The 17937-nt window shown below is 38.1% G+C and overlaps 1 protein-coding gene across 1 annotated transcript; it reads left to right on the top strand.

Annotated features, from left to right (window-relative positions):
• The first annotated feature begins 16467 nt into the window (after positions 1-16467).
• Positions 16468-17193, top strand: LOC110680586 (ubiquitin-conjugating enzyme E2 R2-like). Its single transcript, XM_021856385.1, has 3 exons — positions 16468-16611; positions 16672-16904; positions 17021-17193. The coding sequence occupies exons 1-3, from the start codon at positions 16483-16485 to the stop codon at positions 17163-17165; spliced, it is 507 nt and encodes a 168-aa protein (XP_021712077.1). The 5' UTR covers positions 16468-16482; the 3' UTR covers positions 17166-17193.
• The last annotated feature ends 744 nt before the right edge of the window (positions 17194-17937 follow it).

Raw genomic sequence — 17937 nt, 5'->3', positions numbered from 1 at the left:
CTTTGTCTCGACGCCAGAAAGCTCAATGAGCGCACAAAGAGAGACGCGTATCCTCTCCCCCATCAAAATAGGATCTTGAGCCAATTAGGTCCATTTAAATATTTGACCACGATCGATCTGTCACAAGCCTTTTTGCAAGTGCCCTTGAACCGTCAGTCGAAGAGGTTCACAGCTTTTTCGGTGCCAGGAAAGGGACTTTTTCAGTTCACTCGGCTACCTTTTGGGCTGGTGAGTCCAGCGACATTGAGTAAGCTGATGGACAGAGTTTTGGGTCACGGTGAACTCGAACCAGCTATTTTCGTCTACCTTGACGATATAGTGGTAGCGAGTCACACGTTCGAAGAGCACATACGGAAGTTGAGGGATTTAGCTAGACGGTTGAAAAAGGCTAATTTATATATAAATTTAGAAAAATCAAAATTTTGCTGCCATGAACTACCCTACCTCGGATATATCCTTTCTGAACAAGGATTGCGCCCTAACCCAGATCGAGTCCAAGCGATCCTGGGATTTGAGGCGCCAAAATCCGTGAGGTCACTGAGAAGATTCCTCGGTATGGTAAACTACTACCGACGGTTCATCAATAATTTCAGCGAACTCACCGCACCTCTAACGGATTTGTTGAAAAACAAACCAAAAAGAGTGCGGTGGAACGAGGCAGCAGAAAATGCATTTAGAGCCATCAAGGAGAGGCTCATCGTAGCCCCGGTGATGGCTAATCCCGATTTCAGCTTACCGTTTTCTGTGCAAACCGACGCGAGTGATAATGCTCTGGCTGGTGTACTCACCCAGGTGCAGAACGGGGTCGAGAGAGTTATTGCATATCACTCTGAGAAGTTGAAAGGTGCTGAGCTCAACTATCATGCAGCGGAGAAGGAGGGCTTAGCTGCCCTTCGCTGCATTGAGAAGTTTAAATGCTACATAGCAGGGATGAGAAAAGTACTGGAGCAAACATTTACCGCCTCTACATTTACATCTTTCTACACGACCATCAAAATCCAAAGCAAACCATGACGGTTCAAAACAAAAAAATGTCACGGCTCTTCAAAAATGTAATCTTCTTCTTCCTAACGTTTTCAACCCCGAATGCGAAATGACTCGAGCACAGTGGTGACACGATTTTTGCGGTTTTCGGGGTTTTGCATTTTTGCTCGATAAAGGCAGTATGAAATTGAACTTGTTTATATGTATCGTAACGGAATGATTGTGGTCTTTCTGTTAGAGATAATAGATTTCAATTAGTTGAAAACACAAGCAAAATATTAGCGATTGAATGATTTAACACTTTTTTCAATCATTCAGCTTGGAATGGCTGCCCGAAAATGGTCATAGTGGAGAGACAAAAACAGTCAAGCAGTGTGTGAACCGTTGGCAGCGCAACGCCTGATGGTATTGATGCTGCTGCTGCTTTGTGTTTTGGTGGAATGGCAGAATCGATGAACTGTGGTGAATTGTGGTCACAGTTCCCAAGACTGCTACATAGAAGGCACTCATTTCACGCTTGTGACTGATTCTTCGGCTCTTTCCTTCATAATGCGTGCCAAATGGAGATCGTCGTCACGGTTGAGTCGTTGGAGTATCACCCTCCAACACTATGACATGGACATCAGACACCGAAAAGGGAAAGAGAACATTGTCCCTGACGCTCTGTCTCGATCCGTAGAAGCGTTGGATGTGGAGGAGTCCGACAGATGGTATCGAGATCTATTCGATGCAGTCAATGAGGATCCCGAGAAATATATTGATTTCCGAATCCAGGATGGGAAACTCTTCAAGTTCGTTGCCTCTCAGTCCGATTTGCTGGATTATAGGTTCGAATGGAAGGAGTGTGTTCCTGAATCCGAACGCTCCAGGATCATTCGGGAAGAACATGACGGAATGATGCACATTGGATTTGAGAAGTGCATCGAAAAAGTTAAACGAAGGTTTTACTGGCCAAGAATGAGCGCTGATGTGAAGAAATACATAGCCAAATGTGAAAACTGCAAAATAAGCAAACATTCCACAGCCTCAACCGCTCCAAAAATGGGAAATCAACGAATTGCAACTCGTCCCTTCCAGATCGTGTGCATGGATTACATACAATCTCTGCCCCGAAGTCAAGCAGGGCAATGCCCACTTGTTAGTTGTCTTAGATATCTTTTCTAAGTACTGCCTGCTTGCTCCGGTGAAGAAAATTGCATCTGGTAATCTTGCACTATTCTGAGGAACGGTGGGTTTCGTCGACTGTCAGTCCCTCAGTACGTCATTACGGACAACGCCACGACTTTCATGTCAAGGAGTTCCAGGAGTTGTTGAAGAAATACGACATTCAACACTGGGCAAATGCGCGACATCGAAGTCAGGCCAATCCAGCGGAACGGTTGAATAGAACTATCAACTCGATGATTCGCACGTACGTCCGTAACGATCAAAGGCTATGGGACACTAAAATCTCAGAAATTGAGTTCGTGTTAAACAACACTGTTCACGGATCAACAAAACTGACCCCTCACCGAGTGATCTTTGGGGGAGTGAGATGGTAACTCGAGGATCACACCATCGTTTAGAGGAGGAGAGCGAGCTCTCTGAAGCAGAACGAGCAGAGAGAATGCAGATCATCAAGCAGGAAAAACATGGAGTTGGTGAGGCAAAACCTAAAAAAAGCGTATAATAATACAAAACGGCAATATGATCTACGTCCAAACGGTACTCACCCACGTTTACTGTCGGACAACGGTATTCAAACGTAGCTTCAACCCAATCAGTCGCAGGGAAGGATTTCAACGCCAAGTTGGGTCCACAGTATATTCCCTTGTGTCATCGTCGCAAAGAAAAGGAAGCAGTTCCTACGAGTCTCGGACCTGAATGGTCGGTCGCTGGGAGTGTTCTCGGCAGCGGACCTGAAGCCTAGAAAACAACTAAAAATCCATGGTACTAATTAGATGTGGCTCTGATTCTTGAGTGATAGAAGGTCAGTGCTGAAGAAGATATCCAATCCGTAATGGTTCATTAGGATGGATTTTCTGAATCACACTGCGTAATTCTGAATCGAGGATGGAATCAGTAGCGAAATCAAAGCCGTGTCAGATACAACTCAACATGAATGCATTCAAACCAAAAAATTATCGATTTTTTTTTAATGTGTATGTAATTTCTATTACTTTTTTTAATTTGAAAATTAGTTTGCGAATTCCAATTTTGAAAAATTTTGAATCAGCTCAATTATGCACCACTGCAATCATCTGACTTGAATACAATCTTGTTAACAAGTTTTCTAAGACTGCATTACAATCAGTTGATAGACGCGGTGCATAATTTGAGTGTGTGAGCGTGCAAATCAATTGTGAATGGCCAAACAAAATATGATCTTCAATCACAAAAACACATTAATTTCAGCACTTTTTTTTAATCATCCATTATCAATAATCTTCAAAGTATCACATCAACAAGCAATAGCACTGTAACACTATACTTACCCTTTTGTGTGGAAACATGCAACTATCATACGATGAATTTTCACCTAAATTTATTGAATAAAGGGGATTTATGGAAGAAATACCAATCAAATGATCACTGGGCCCATAAATAGACACAATGTCACAAAATTGAGATTTTTCTTCCAAAGCGCAACACTTTATCCTAGATTTTAGGAAAAAAATCAACCGACCACAAGCCTGCCACGTTTCACCCATAGTCACGAATATAATAGGCATTTGACAGTTTTGGTTGTTCACAGTATACCGCACGTACACACTGATAAGCCGATAACGTTATCAAAAAACAACCAACAGTTGATTAATATCGATATGGGTTAACTCCGACAAAGCAGAATATTTGAAAAGGGAGAAAATGATATTTCACCGTACTCATGAGTAAACTTTGTACATTTTGTAAATATTGTTCATTCCGGAATTCTTTTACAGTAATATTCTTTGTGTTTTTTAAATTGTTGCATGTTAATGTGAAAATTTGCCATGTTTTAGAATAGAGTATGATATTTTTTTAATTTGTTCAATGTAGTTCGACTTGTATATATTTATTTAGTTTTGCTTCAATGTTGGTAAAAGTTCAAAATAGTTTAATTATGTTCGCTGGAGACCGGAATCGTAAGATGTTGATGGTCAGTAGAAAGCAAAGACTTTGAAATAGCGTGGAGTTGAAATAAACAACGAATGACACCTTATGACCCCGAACATATTATTACTGTTTTAAAAGGCTACTTTTTCCATAGCTTGCAATCGTGATTCGTTATTTTTGAAGGAGTTTTGAGATGTTTATGATTCGGTTTGTGTTAAAAAAAGAGTGTGTTAGTAAGTTTAGTTGTGTTGGTGAAAATTCTGGTTCAGAGGTACGCGTCACAAAAGTTGTTGTTGGAGTGTATTAAAATAAAAAAAAATCAGCTTCTCTGATTTTTTTAACCCGAGCGGGGGGAGAGTGTAACCAGTGGTGTGTCTGTCTGTCCGAGATTTTTGAGATTTTCGCGATGTAGTGTGTTCCGTGTAATAGTTTGTACGAAAAAACCAAAGAAGGTGTTTGAGTATTCGTGAGCATCACCACCCATCGCCCACTGGACAGCATGCAGCCACATCGGAAACAATTCCGCTACTCACCACCAGGCATCGCTGGACGAGCAGAATGGGCGGCCATTGGGGGTGGTGTAGAAGGAGCCATGATGGGGCGAATTTAGGAAACTGCGGGAAACTCTAGGTCGAGGGCTCTGAAAAGGATATCACCATTGCTCTGGATCATATCGAGCCAAATATTAAGCAAGATAGACGTCTGTCGGAAGTTCAGAAAATTTGTAAAGGAGTAGAAAGAGTTGTGAAAGAGTAGAAGATAGTGGATAGTGTGAATTATTGGAAGCATCCAGGTAACAGACCCTCGACAAGAGCCCCCATTCATCCCCATAATTAAAACACCCCCCCCCCCCCATTTGTCCTCCAAATACCCGCAGGACCCTTGGTTTTACCCTTAGTTTTTACCGTTAGTGTTACCTTCGGTGACCTTGGAGTGACCTAGGCCGTTGTCTTGAGGTAGAGCGTGGGCCTTGAGTGCGCGTAGTAGACCCGAAGATCTTGAGTGGTGCTACCGCTTTGAAATACGGCTGCAGTACTCTTCATTACCCTCGAGACTGCAAACGCGTGCCTTGTGCTTGAGGCCGCGTCTGGAGACGCCATTTTGCCAGCAGCGACGCGGGCATCGGCAAGCCAAGGTCTAGGAAGGGGAAAACTGTAGGAAGGAAACACGGAGAGGAGTCGCGGTCGCAGTCAAACCGAGGAGAGAAGCGAACCGGCGGCGACGAAGCAAGGTGTGGTAGCGGAACGAAGAAGGGACCCCGCCACCAGAAGAAGAGAAGAAGAGGAAGTGGAAGGTAGGAGATAGGCTGTAAGGAAGTGGGAGGAATAAAAGGTACCTGTGTGCAAGAAAAACTAATAAAGTGGGTTTAAGTGACGCTCAATAGTATTCAAGTGTTTTCTTGGTCGCGGTTTATCAATCGCATATGCCGACCCTGAGGCAGTGTAGAAGGGGTCTCATTGATGCCGGATAGGGGGCTGCCCCATTAGTTACACCACCATGAAACTTTGTCCCAAACCTCTTTTTACTCTCAAGATTCTCTGGTGAAAATTTAAAAAATATTAAAAATGGGGTTTTTGTGTAATTGAAAATTTAAGTTTTTTTTATTTTCATGAAAATAAATAAAATATTTTTTCAATGTATATTTTTTTCTTATAGTCCAAACTGTTCACTAAAACTTCTTCATAGAACATTTTTCTCTAAAATCAACAGTTTCGGGGTTAGAAATTTTTCAAATAAGTTCAATGCAAAAAATTAAAGGCCATTTTCAAAAGTTACATTTGAGTCTAAATGATCAATTTTTCTATGGAAAACACTTATTCTTCCATACCAAAAACATGTGCAAAATTTAATCCAAATTTAATCGAAGATGGTCGAGTTCCTGTGACTGACCGATTTGACATGGAATCCGTCTAAAGTGTTATACAGCGCCACCCACGTCAGTGATAGAGGTTGTTTTAAAAACTCATGAGAACAAATTAATACCAAATTTTGCCATAATAGCTCATTTTACTATTCGTATGGTATTCATTGAAGATTTAAAAAAACAAGTTTTTTGCAGCAAAGCAAAAAGTTTTATTTTTCGATTATGCTAAATTTAGATATTATAGTCAAAAAAGTGAAATTACCATTATTTTGCTCTACTCGTGAATAGCTTATTTAGTATTATTTTGTTATCAATATCTTAATAATAACATATTTTTGTTATTTAAGGTTGCCTATATTTTTGCTATTATTTTGTTATTACAATGGCAAAATGTGATATTATTTAGTTTTTATACCATACAAATTTAGTTATTATTTTGTTATTTTATCTCTTATTTCAAGCAAACAAAGAACAAATTTTGCTATTCATACCTTCTATTTTAATGGTAAATTTTGCTATTCATTTGCAATTCTCCTCTACCCGGGTAAGTGTCTTCGGAAAGAAATGTCAAAAATGCTCCAATGAACTACTTTGAAAAAGAAAGTGTTTTGCTAGGACGCTCCTATCAAAAGATAAAACTGATCTAGATCAGTTTTCACCTATCTAGATCAAATATGAATGAGTCAAAATGTAGTACAAATTATTCCAAAATACTTTGTCAAAGACACCAAACCTCTAGGATGCATATCCAGAGTACTAGAGGTTTTGGCCGTCGAAAACAGCGATCTGCCCCAGTGTTATGTGGGAAGTGGCATTTTGGTTCGGTTTACGCGTTGGCCGATTATTTTGCAACGAAAATATCAACTTACGACAAGGTTCACATTATCCAGTTTCAGCCCATTAATTGGTGAATTCGTTACATGTTTTTTGTATTAAAATTGTGACATTTTTATATTGTTTGTTTTCAAATTATTTATTAATTATTTGATGAATACATATTTTTAATCATTCTATTTATCAGAAACTCTTTAAATGGTTCGTCGCTACATGTGTCGGCATTAATATTAATTCATGATGCCCATAATAAATAAAACATTCATACTTTCTTTGCTTGTTTTTGTATGTGTAAAAATCTTTGAAAGGTTTGACACCAGAGGTGTCAACATACAGTCGAAGCTTTTTTATAATGACATCGATCGCAAGGGACCGTCGTAATGGAGAAAAGTCGTTATAAAGAATGATTATAACACTGAATTATACTTCAAGAGCCCAAAAAATGTCGTTATAGAGAGCTTTTGACGCAATTAAAGTTGTCGTTATAACGAGCTTCGACTGTACTTGTGGTTTACATTAAAAGTAGAAATTTTATGTATTTTAATTGAGGTTGCAAGAGTCGCAGCACTTACTAAGGTGAATCCTGAACATGTGTCGGTCTCTAGTATCCTGATGCAAAATCCTACAGGCTCCAGGGAAAAAAATCATAGTCTTTAACGTAACTTTAATTTCATATCACATGTCTCAAGACTTTAAGAAATCTTCTAGTAATTTGTTCCGAGGTACGGGTATCAGGTATCAGAAGGCCGGCTCCAGAGGCACGTTCCCCGCCATTTGGATATTTGTGCCATCGCCATATTTGAGCCTATTTAATCATCTACCCGATGGGAGAGGAAAGGGAAGGGAAAGATGGGAGGAAATAGGAGTGGGGTCCCTTGAAGAGGGAAGATCGCATAAGCGAAATGAGAGCATGTAGCTCCATACCACAATGGGTTCCACAGTGCCCTAAAAAGGGCATTGCAAAACGCATGAGCGTAAATTGAGCCTATAGCTCATTACCACAGCTGGTTAAAAATAATAGAATGTCATGAAGATTCAGGTTTCTGAAATCAGTTTCACTTAATAAGTGTTTACCAAGTAATTGGAATCGTCCACTCGTCCCGCGAAGGGAGTTGTGAGGAACATTTGTTATAAGCAAAGTGACAAGCTATTGTGAGATCACTCGAAGCAAGGACAATTGTGTCCCAATTCACCGGAAGTGGAAACATCCAAATTTTTAGGATTTCCAATGGACGCAGAGAATCCATGGAATTTGATCATAACCAATTCCCAGTTTGTGGAATATAACAAATGCAAAGTCTGCGAATTTACATTCATATGTTCATATAGAGATGTAGCGATGATCAGATAATGATTCAAAATCTGATACATGCCAATTCGTCAACTCGTGACTGATTCTGTTCGAGCAGAGCATTATGTCTAACACTTCTTCTCTAGCAGGTGCCATGAAGGTGGGGCGATTTCCTATAATAAGTAATCCAAGATTTGAACTACTTAAGTATTCCATCAGACTGGAGCTTCTCAAATTGACATCTGAGCTGCTCCAGATCATGTGATGAGTATCAGCATCACTGCCCACAATCAGCAGAAGGCCTTTTTATAGACAGTGGACGACAACTCGTTTGAAATCATCCATAGGGGATGGTTCATCATGTGGTAAATACACCACAAAACGAAAGACGTATTTCTTATTGAGGTCACCAACAGAAATAACAATTGTGACAGCACTTACATCTCTGGTAGTTGACTCAGAAATGAGTGTAGCAACGATTGCTTTATTAACGAGCACGCATGCACGAGGCATGGAACGCGAGTTTGCCATTTCATGTTTCTGAAAGTAACAAAAACTGGGTCCACAAGGTTACCTAGATAAAAGTTCACAAAGTAAGTTTTTTGGACTAGCGCCACTTGAACTGTACCATTTGCATGAGTCTGCAAAGATTGATCGTTGCTGATATTATATGCTGAAGATTGGTCTAACTAAGCTATCCTAACCGTAGCCACTACCCAAACTAGGCAGGTTTTAAGCTTTTCACAATCTCAGCACGAAAAAGACCAGCAGCGAAAAAACCAGATCGGTATCTCTAAAAAGTCGCCAAAGGCGAAAAGCACAGAATACACTGTGTAAAACGCATAATGCGAAACCATAAAGGTAAAAATTTAAACTAAATTTCAACGTATTAATAATCCCACCCTTATTGAGCCTCAGGGTTGAGACTGAAGAAGGGCAGCCGATTATCTCAGAGAAATTCAAGGTCACCTGCACCATTGCTCCGGGTAGCACAGGAAGGGCATAATACTGTAGAGGGCGCCCTGGTACTCCACAGGCTCCGTTTGCGGTTAGGTTTTATTTAGACCCCCCTAAACATTCATTCTTAGGCACGGTAAGCTTAAAGCCGCATGAATTAGGGGTCACCTGTGAGGTGGACTTTTACCACCGGAACAGGCAGTCCGTAGTGTTAATTCTTAGCCAATTGAAACAACCGCTACCGACACTACGCGGCTATCTAGGCTGCTCGGGAAAAGGAGGTTAATATTGATGATTAACTCCTGACGTGCCCAAACAGCCCTCAAATCTCTTTAGAAATTCTTCTACCAATTCTTCCAGAATTTTTTCAAAGGATGCTTAGAGGATTTCCTAATCACTCAAACTATACTACCTCCAGTAATTGTCTCAGGGATTATCCCGGTTTTTATACAAAGACTATATTAGCAGTTCCTCCAGATATTTTTACACTAATTGTTCAACAGTTTTTTCGAATTCTACAGTTGTTACTTTAGAAGATCTTACAACATTTTTTTTTGAAGATCTTCTAAACGTAAATCTTGGAGGATATACTAAGGAAATCGATGAAAGAATCACTGGATGGAATCCTGGTCTTCCTTATAAAAATCTAAAAGAATCTTTGGAAAATTTCCTTATGAAATTTCTATGATTATCCTTGGAAAAATCCAGGTTATATTCTTGAGATATCCAAAACACAATTCTTGGAGGAATTTCTTAGGAAAGTAGCTAGCCGACCCTGGGATTGCCGGAGATATCCTGCGGCTTGAGTTGGCCTGACACTGTTTTAATTACCGAGTTATACATGCGTAACAGTAATGACGAAACACATTTACAATTCCGACAATTATTGAAAGTTTACGTGCTGCTTATTAATTGATGACTTATAAATGATATATTTTGAACATGTGTTATTCCTCTTTACGTCTTTAGTGAGGAATTTTCAGTTAATATTAAGTTCGATGTGACATACTTTTAAATGTACGTTTTCTTCCTAAAGCATTACGTATTTTATGGTTGCTCCCTTATGGACATCAAATATGTAATCAAAATAAAAATCTATGATTCATCTATCCTATTATTGCAATGGTTGACTTACTGACGTGGATTGACATATGAAACTGGATGGGTCCCACTTGCCCTGTTTAGCGAGGGAACTGCGTCTAATAGGTCATTTTACAACTTTCTCCTTACAAAAATGGTTTTTACAACTTAGAAATTATTCGATCAAATCCATGCACACACCAGCAAATATGTTGCCAAAATGCGACCGTGTTGTTGGATTTGCAAAATATTGACATTAAGAAATCAATTTGTTTGAACTATCGTTTTTAGGTCCCATTTGCCCGGGGTACCTTATCTAAGTCACTCGCGCCATCTCTAAACCTTTTTTGTCTCTAATCATGAGGTTTCTTTTTATTTGTGATTTGAATTCAGAAGAGCCCAAGAATTTGTGGTTATAGAAAATAATCCGCACCCTACTGAACAAACGCAGTTTGCAGAAGCAGTTCAGTTGATAAATCTATTAGAGTATCTCAACTGCTCCCAATCAGATCCGATTCTGATTCATACGAAATGGGAATTGTTGCTTCGTTCAATTCAATCCTTGAACGGTAACTTCCGCATAACAGCGTGTTACACGAGATCTCGCAGAGAAGTCTATTGACGTTTGCTTGGCGGGCGACGCATCTCAGAGAGCAACAAACCACTGATTCGCGTCACGAATTACGAATGAGTCCTAAAAATAATCCCAGAAGAATAGATATTGCATTATTACACTTTGCTGTGTTTCAACTTCCGATATGTATAATTGAGTAGTGCTTCTAGCCAATAGCCATCAATTCCTGACTACCGTTTGGTAATACACATTGGCAATTGAACGAGTTATAGGTATAGGCTCTCTGACTTGCAATAGTAGCTAGCTAGCTATATCCGATCTGGCTTTCATTCACACTTGGCTGGGTTCATTCGGACTTGTGCTGCTTCTGTATATATCGTTCGTTTGTCTATTAGTAGTATATCTCTCTATCTCGTTTAGGCGTGAGTTTGCCCCCCAGTCAGCTTTTGGAAGCGAATTCTATGTGACAGATAACCTTGCCGATGTTGCTTGCTGCAGCCATTCGTGCTTCCTCTCACCTTGTCCCTCGTTGTAAAACGCTACTTTCTGTTGCGTGCTCCGTAGTCGTGTTCCATGTTGACTCAAGTTGCTACTTATTGATGTCGCTTTATAAGTTGATAGTTGTACATCACTTCGATTCGTAACTGGCATTTAATTCTTCATGCTTTAAATGTTACTTTTTTCTTGCCCTTGTTCTTCGATTGTTTAGAGTGTGAACCATCTTAGCGGAGTCACGTGATGAGCCGATTAATGTTCTAAAGTAGATAAACTACAGTTGAAGTTTATCTCTCTGGGTATACAATTTTTCATAGCTAGAAGGTCAAAACCCTTTAGATTTAGAAGTTAAATAACATGTTTAACAATTTCTATCTCATAGCTTTTTTCAAGAGCAGTTCAAAATGGCGTTTAAACATTAGTGCTTTTAAAAAAGTTATTGCAAATTGAATAAATCATTCAAAATCTACTTCAAATTTTTTTATTGAATATCAATTGCAAGTTGATTGTGTCTCAGTTCGATCATTAGGTCTACTCATTTCGATGTTCAGTGAGACAAATGAGGGTATCAATTTATTCCAATAATTATCGAACTAATCGTACCAATAAGATTTAGTTAGCTAGCTAAACATTTTTATTCTGGTAAAATTAGTAAATCGTGCTTATATTTGACATTATTTTTCAATGTTTGTAATGTCCGAAGATATTATCTTGAACTTATGTATTTATCTTCAGCTAATTTTAAAGCTTTCATTTAAAAAAAAAATGACCACATAAATTTCTGGAATTTTACTTAAAAAACAATCATTTTTTTTTTTGTCTCACTACTTTCGAAGTAATAGTTTTGTGCGTATGCTAAGCTGACAACTAAATGTGGTTTTATAATTTTACACTTTTCCTTCATTTTGACGATGTTGCTCATCTTGCCACACGGATGAAAAATTATTGATATTTTCAAACTTGATAATAGTTTTGCTTTAGATTGTCTCTAGCTACACGGCAAAAGAAGTAAGAAAAAATTGATCCACACAACAAAAATATCACTTTTAAATGTCTAAATATTATTCGAAAAAGGTTATTTTTTGACTAAAATATACCTTTGACCTTTGGGCATATAGTATAATCGTACCTGACACACGATATACGAATGCGAAAATGGTAACTTAGGCAAAGAAAGCTCTCAGTTAATGCCTAGAAGAAGAAGAAGAAGATACATTTGACAATATTTACGTAGCAATGTTGATGTTTTCGTTAAAATTTTTGGTCCTATGAATTTATTGTTATTCATTAGACTCCCAAAGGATTTATTGATAAACTTTGCTTAAAACGTCAGAAGGGAAAGGCTGCTCATCTTACCCCGCTTACCATGGGAAAGAGAGGCTTAAATGAGACATTATGAAGGCCCTTTCCCACTTTAGATCAACCCGGCACCCATCGTTAGAATTCCTATTTATGTTACTGATCGCTATACTAACTAAAGGGTGGTCCTTTCGGTTTTCTTAAATTGGTGGACCCTTCGTACGCCAGCTAGCCGAACAGTGGTAAGCCCATTTTTTGTTAAATCTTAGGCATTTCTTCACGTTTTTTCACCATTAGCGTACCACTGGTTTTAAATTCTGACAATAGAAGGTCACGATGGTGTTACACGGGGATTTCAACCGGACTATTTTTGTTAGATTCTACATGTCGAAATATGACAAACCCCAAAGCCTTTCGGGTGATGGACCAGTGGTGTAGCCAGGAGGGGCTCAGAAATTATCGATTTCGTACGAATATAATATTATTGAGTCAATTGAAAATTTGTCAAAAAGATTTTTCTCTGTATTTATTACGATAGTAATGAACATAATTGACGTTAATGTATGTTTGTAATGTATTTTTTTTTTTGCAATTGGCGTAACTAACATGGAATATGGACACCAAAACAAATTTGGTTTTATTGAAATAGTATACCAACAAGAAACCCATCCCGATTGTGCCTATGACATGGAAAAAATACATTTTAAACATACATCAATGTCAATTCTGTTCTCTACCATCACAATAATTACTAAAAAATATTTTAGTCATATTTCCAATTAGCTTAATAATATAATATACTTACAAAATTGCCCCTTTTAGAGCCCCTCCTGGCTACACCACTGGTCCATCACCCGAAAGGCTTTGGGGTTTTTCATATTTTGACATGTAGAATCTAACAAAAATAGTCCGGTTGAAAACCCCGTGTAACACCATCGTGGCCTTCCCTTGTGAGATCACTATTATAAATCTGAGAAAAAACTGAGTAAGATAAGCTCTATGAGATGAACGATTTTCTAAATCATGTTCTACGATTTTGACGTATATAACGAGTACAATCAATGCAACCATCATTTTTTCTATAAACAAAGAAACAAGTTTTCTATCGTTCGAGTTTAGTGAAGCATAGGAATGTTATATTGAGTGAAGAAATCTGGCGGCCATCTTGGATTTTGACGCCATCTTGATTTTAAGTAGTAGAATGAGTTTTCGACCTTGTTAGCAATCAACATATTGAATTTCGAGGCTTGCACTAATACTAGCTACGCATATTTTTCTTCTTATTCTTCTTTTTCCTTGCGTTACATCTCTACTGGAACTGAGCCTACTACTTAGCTTAATCAGTTATAAAAACAGATTATTAAATGGGAGTTTCTTTCTATAAATCATTGTTGATAAAATAATTATTCTTCGACATATTTTTCAATTCATGAATAATGAATAAATGAATTCAATGAATGAAACTGTCTAAAACCATCGAATGGAATAAATAAACATTTTTTGTCATTATATTCATTGTTGTTCATTGAATGAAGTTTATAGATTGCGCGTTGATTAGTAAGGAATGGTACACAAATTATGTCACGCTAAGTTTCGACTTTTTCGACCCCCTCCCCTCCCCCCTTGTCACGCTTCTTGTATGAGTCCTCTAAAAATTGTGTAAGGCTAGTCACGCTATGACTGAGAACACCCCCCCCCCCCTCCCGAGCGTGACATAATTTGTGTACGACCCCTAAGTGTTACGGTGATATCTGTAGTTTCAATGTTAAACATTCAGGGTGGCCACCGTACCGGGAAAAACGGGAAAAGCGGGAAAAAGACGGGAATTTGAATCCACCGGGAAAAAGACGGGAAAAACCGGGAATTTTAGAAGATCACCGGGAAAATCGTTTTGAACGAACATCTTCAAGCTGTAGTCTACAAAATTACCTCCAAAATAAATTATAGAAAGTAGTTATGTTTAATGACATTCTCATGGCATCCGCTATTTCGAAATAATTTCAAACATTAATTATTTAATTTCTACTATGCTACATCATATTTCTTAAAACTGCTTTACTCTTTTCTAAGCAACGTTTCAAAATATGTTTTTGAATTTTTGTTCTCGCACTGTCAGTGCTAATATTTTTTGAACTTTTCTCTGTTTTTTTACTTGACGTTTTGAATCAAAGATTAATTGCTTATTGCACCCTTCTGTAATTGTTGGATACCACAACTAATCTTGAAAACAAGCATTTATTTATAAAAGTTTTTAATATGTCACTTGTTATCTAGTCGACAAAAGTTTTGAATATGGGCGCATTTAGGATTTTAATATCGATCAAGCTGTTACAGCGCATATAAAATGTGTAGAATATCCATACAAAAAGCATTACGAGAGGGTGGATGGGTGTCAAAAATGATGATTTTCGGTGTTATTAAAATTGTGAGTGAACCCTATGTAAGTGCTTCTACATGTGCGGATTTGTTTCATCCATACCTTGAACTTATTTGCTTTAGAGAAGAAAATTCAAAGGTTTAGGAATTGAAATAATTTACATTACGTTAAAGAACTATTTGGCATCTTGATGGTTTACTTAGACACCTGGGGCTTTTGTCGGCCATATTATCTGAAATTCAGCATTAAGATGCGCTTAAGGTGATTATATACCAAAGCCAAACCATGAAGTTTCAAGAGCACGAGTCTATTTGGTTCTGAACAGAGCTCTGAGCTGAAATTTTGATCGTTTTATCATCACCAGAATGCAACCAATCCATCAAATATTCAACGCGAACGGTTGTCAGGTTCTCTAGATCCTCAAACTTGAAGTTGAAAATTTTTAATTTGGCTTAAAGGGCTGTTGGTAAATGTGGGTCAAATAGCATTCAAATTAAACTCCTGGCGTGTCAAGAGTAGGATCTGTTTTATTAGCACAATTAACCATCTCTTTCCCATGATATATAGCTCCATGGCTTCATTGATTTTCGACGAACACGAGACAAATCGATTCAGATGAATACTATACCATGTCATAGTTATCAGGAAAGATTCTATATTGATTAGAACAATCTAATAGTTAACTTATTGTTCCAATAGTGAAACTATTGATAAACAATCAAATTACTAAAAAAAAATAAGTAATTTTTTTTTAATCGTTTTTTAAAAAATATTTCAGTACTTTTCATAGAAACGATATAGAAAGAGTCTATTAAAGTCGTTGGAAAGAATGAATTTAAAACCGGGAAAATTAAGGGGCCTATTTTGTAAATCGAGCAGATTCATGTGACTCGTCTGTATTCATTGTCGATCAAAGCAAACATGTATATTTCAGATGTCACCCGTCGATTCCCATAGTAATCCAGTCACATAGAGTGACAATTGTCGAGAAACACGAGTGACAGAGCTGAGTCGAGCGAATTTTTCGGTCGACAGTGTCCCCAGTCGAGTCATTTTGATCGACTCGACTTATAAAATAGACCCCTAAGTAAAACATACCGGGAAAACCGGGAAAAAAGCGGGAATTTCAAAATCGAAATTCGGTGGCCACCCCGAACATTGCTTAAAGTACATTAGCTTATAGCGGAAGTCCTAAGTTTTTAGCTAAACAATTCCTTGAAATCCTAGTATAATGCTTGAAAACTATTAAGTGAACATTGCTGGTAGAATCCCTGGAACAGTTTTTTGAGTAATCAAAAATGAATGCTTGGAAATATCTGAAGGAATTTCTTAGAGAATCTCAGCCTACAGCAAACTTTCAAAAAAACATTGGATGATTTCTGCGTCCATCAATGATCTAACAGTAGAGTTCTGTTACTTTCTGATAAATTACTGAAACTCCTGGAGTAATATCTGAAGTACTTCTTGGAAAAGTTCTCAGTAGTATTCCTTGACAAATTTCGAGATCAATTCCAGGTTGCAAGTTGCAAGAAGCTCTAGAGTAAATTTAAGGAAGAAAAAATGAACTCTGAAACGCTTGTGCAGTTTGTATGACTTATTTTTATAGAGAACTGATGTTACTTTCTACATATCATTGGTACTATCTGAATAACATGTCGATTTATAGTAGACTTCACTATTTTCTATATTTTCAGGCTCATATGAAATTTCCTCCTGATTATCCGTATTCTCCTCCATCAATACGTTTCTTGACAAAAGTTTGGCATCCAAATGTATATGAGGTAACTGTAACTGATTCCACAAATAATTGGAACATAAAACTCACCCGTCTTGTCCTTTAGAATGGCGACCTCTGCATCTCGATTCTGCATCCACCGGTTGACGATCCGCAAAGTGGCGAACTGCCGTGCGAAAGGTGGAATCCTACACAGAACGTTAGAACCATCCTGCTATCCGTGATCTCACTGCTCAACGAGCCAAACACCTTCTCTCCAGCGAACGTAGACGCCTCGGTCATGTACCGGAGATGGCGGGATTCGCAGGGTAAAGACAATGAGTACCCCAACATCATTAGGTAGGTCACTAAAATGCCATTCAAATCAATTTCTCATTTAAAAGAAAGGCGATAGTTAGTCACCACTTGTATTGTAATGTTACCATCGAATGTAAACGAGTGTTTTGCATTTTTAGGAAACAAGCACAAGCCGCTAAAGCTGAGGCAGAAAAAGAAGGTATCATCGTACCTACCACCCTAGAAGAATATTGCATCAAATCCAAAACGAAACCTAGTAGTCAAGAACCTCAGGTAAGTTCAACTATATATGTTTTAAATTGATTGCGACATTTAACGTTCAACGCTCCATCATCGTAATCATCGTCATCATCGAAACTTCAAAAGCAGTTTTTCTGTTCCAAAGTAAAAACTATTCGATGAAAATGTGTTCATTGTGTTTCTGTTTTAGAATAGAATACAGTGAACACATTTTCCTGTAAATTTCATTGATTTTGAACGAAAAAACTGCTTTTGAAAATCCCGAAATCATTGACGGATTTTGGTTATCCAAGGAATGATCCCACAGAAGACATCACAACTATTTGGAGCGACTGCAACGATTTTAGTAATTATCCTGGGAAATTCTCTAAAGTTTCAGTTCTTTCCAGTGACTTCAAACTTTCAATGAAAAACCTCAGTGATTTAACCCAACCCAAGTAACCTACAAGCACTTTTAATCGCCATGCGTGCCAATATAGTGCTGTAATACAGCTGACATGCCCTATATTTGGAAGTGCTCATAAGAACACTAAGCTAAGAAGCAGGCTCTGTCCCAGTAGGGACGTAACGCCAGAAAGAAGAAGAAGATGCCCTATATTTGCCGTAAAATACAAGCCCAGTGGTTACTTGTGAATTCCGCCTTTAGACGGAATGTTCTTTGGGATTTTTTTTTGTATTTTTCATAGCGAAATCAAATTAGCTTAAGGCCGCACGGGACGTCATCATAATCACCCTATCCATTTCAAGAAGCAAATCTCAAGAACCACTCCATATATCGATGCGAAAATGTATCACTATGATTCTATACATGTAGTGCACAACCCGATAAATTTTC

This window comes from Aedes aegypti, unplaced genomic scaffold (assembly GCF_002204515.2).
Source record: "Aedes aegypti strain LVP_AGWG unplaced genomic scaffold, AaegL5.0 Primary Assembly AGWG_AaegL5_hic_scaff_1617_1616_1615_PBJ_arrow, whole genome shotgun sequence".
In the NCBI taxonomy this organism is placed as follows: Eukaryota; Metazoa; Arthropoda; class Insecta; order Diptera; family Culicidae; genus Aedes; species Aedes aegypti.
The sequence above is the reverse complement of the archived record's forward strand: the minus strand, read 5'-3'. Positions and strand labels throughout refer to the sequence as shown.

Excerpts from the sequence above, each read along its gene's own strand:
- LOC110680586 (XM_021856385.1), top strand. The coding sequence starts at position 16,483 with ATGTCGATTTATAGTAGACTTCACTATTTTCTATATTTTCAGGCTCAT. Across the intron at positions 16,612-16,671 it reads GGCATCCAAATGTATATGAG|AATGGCGACCTCTGCATCTC; the intron begins GTAACTGTAACT and ends CTTGTCCTTTAG. Across the intron at positions 16,905-17,020 it reads GAGTACCCCAACATCATTAG|GAAACAAGCACAAGCCGCTA; the intron begins GTAGGTCACTAA and ends TTGCATTTTTAG.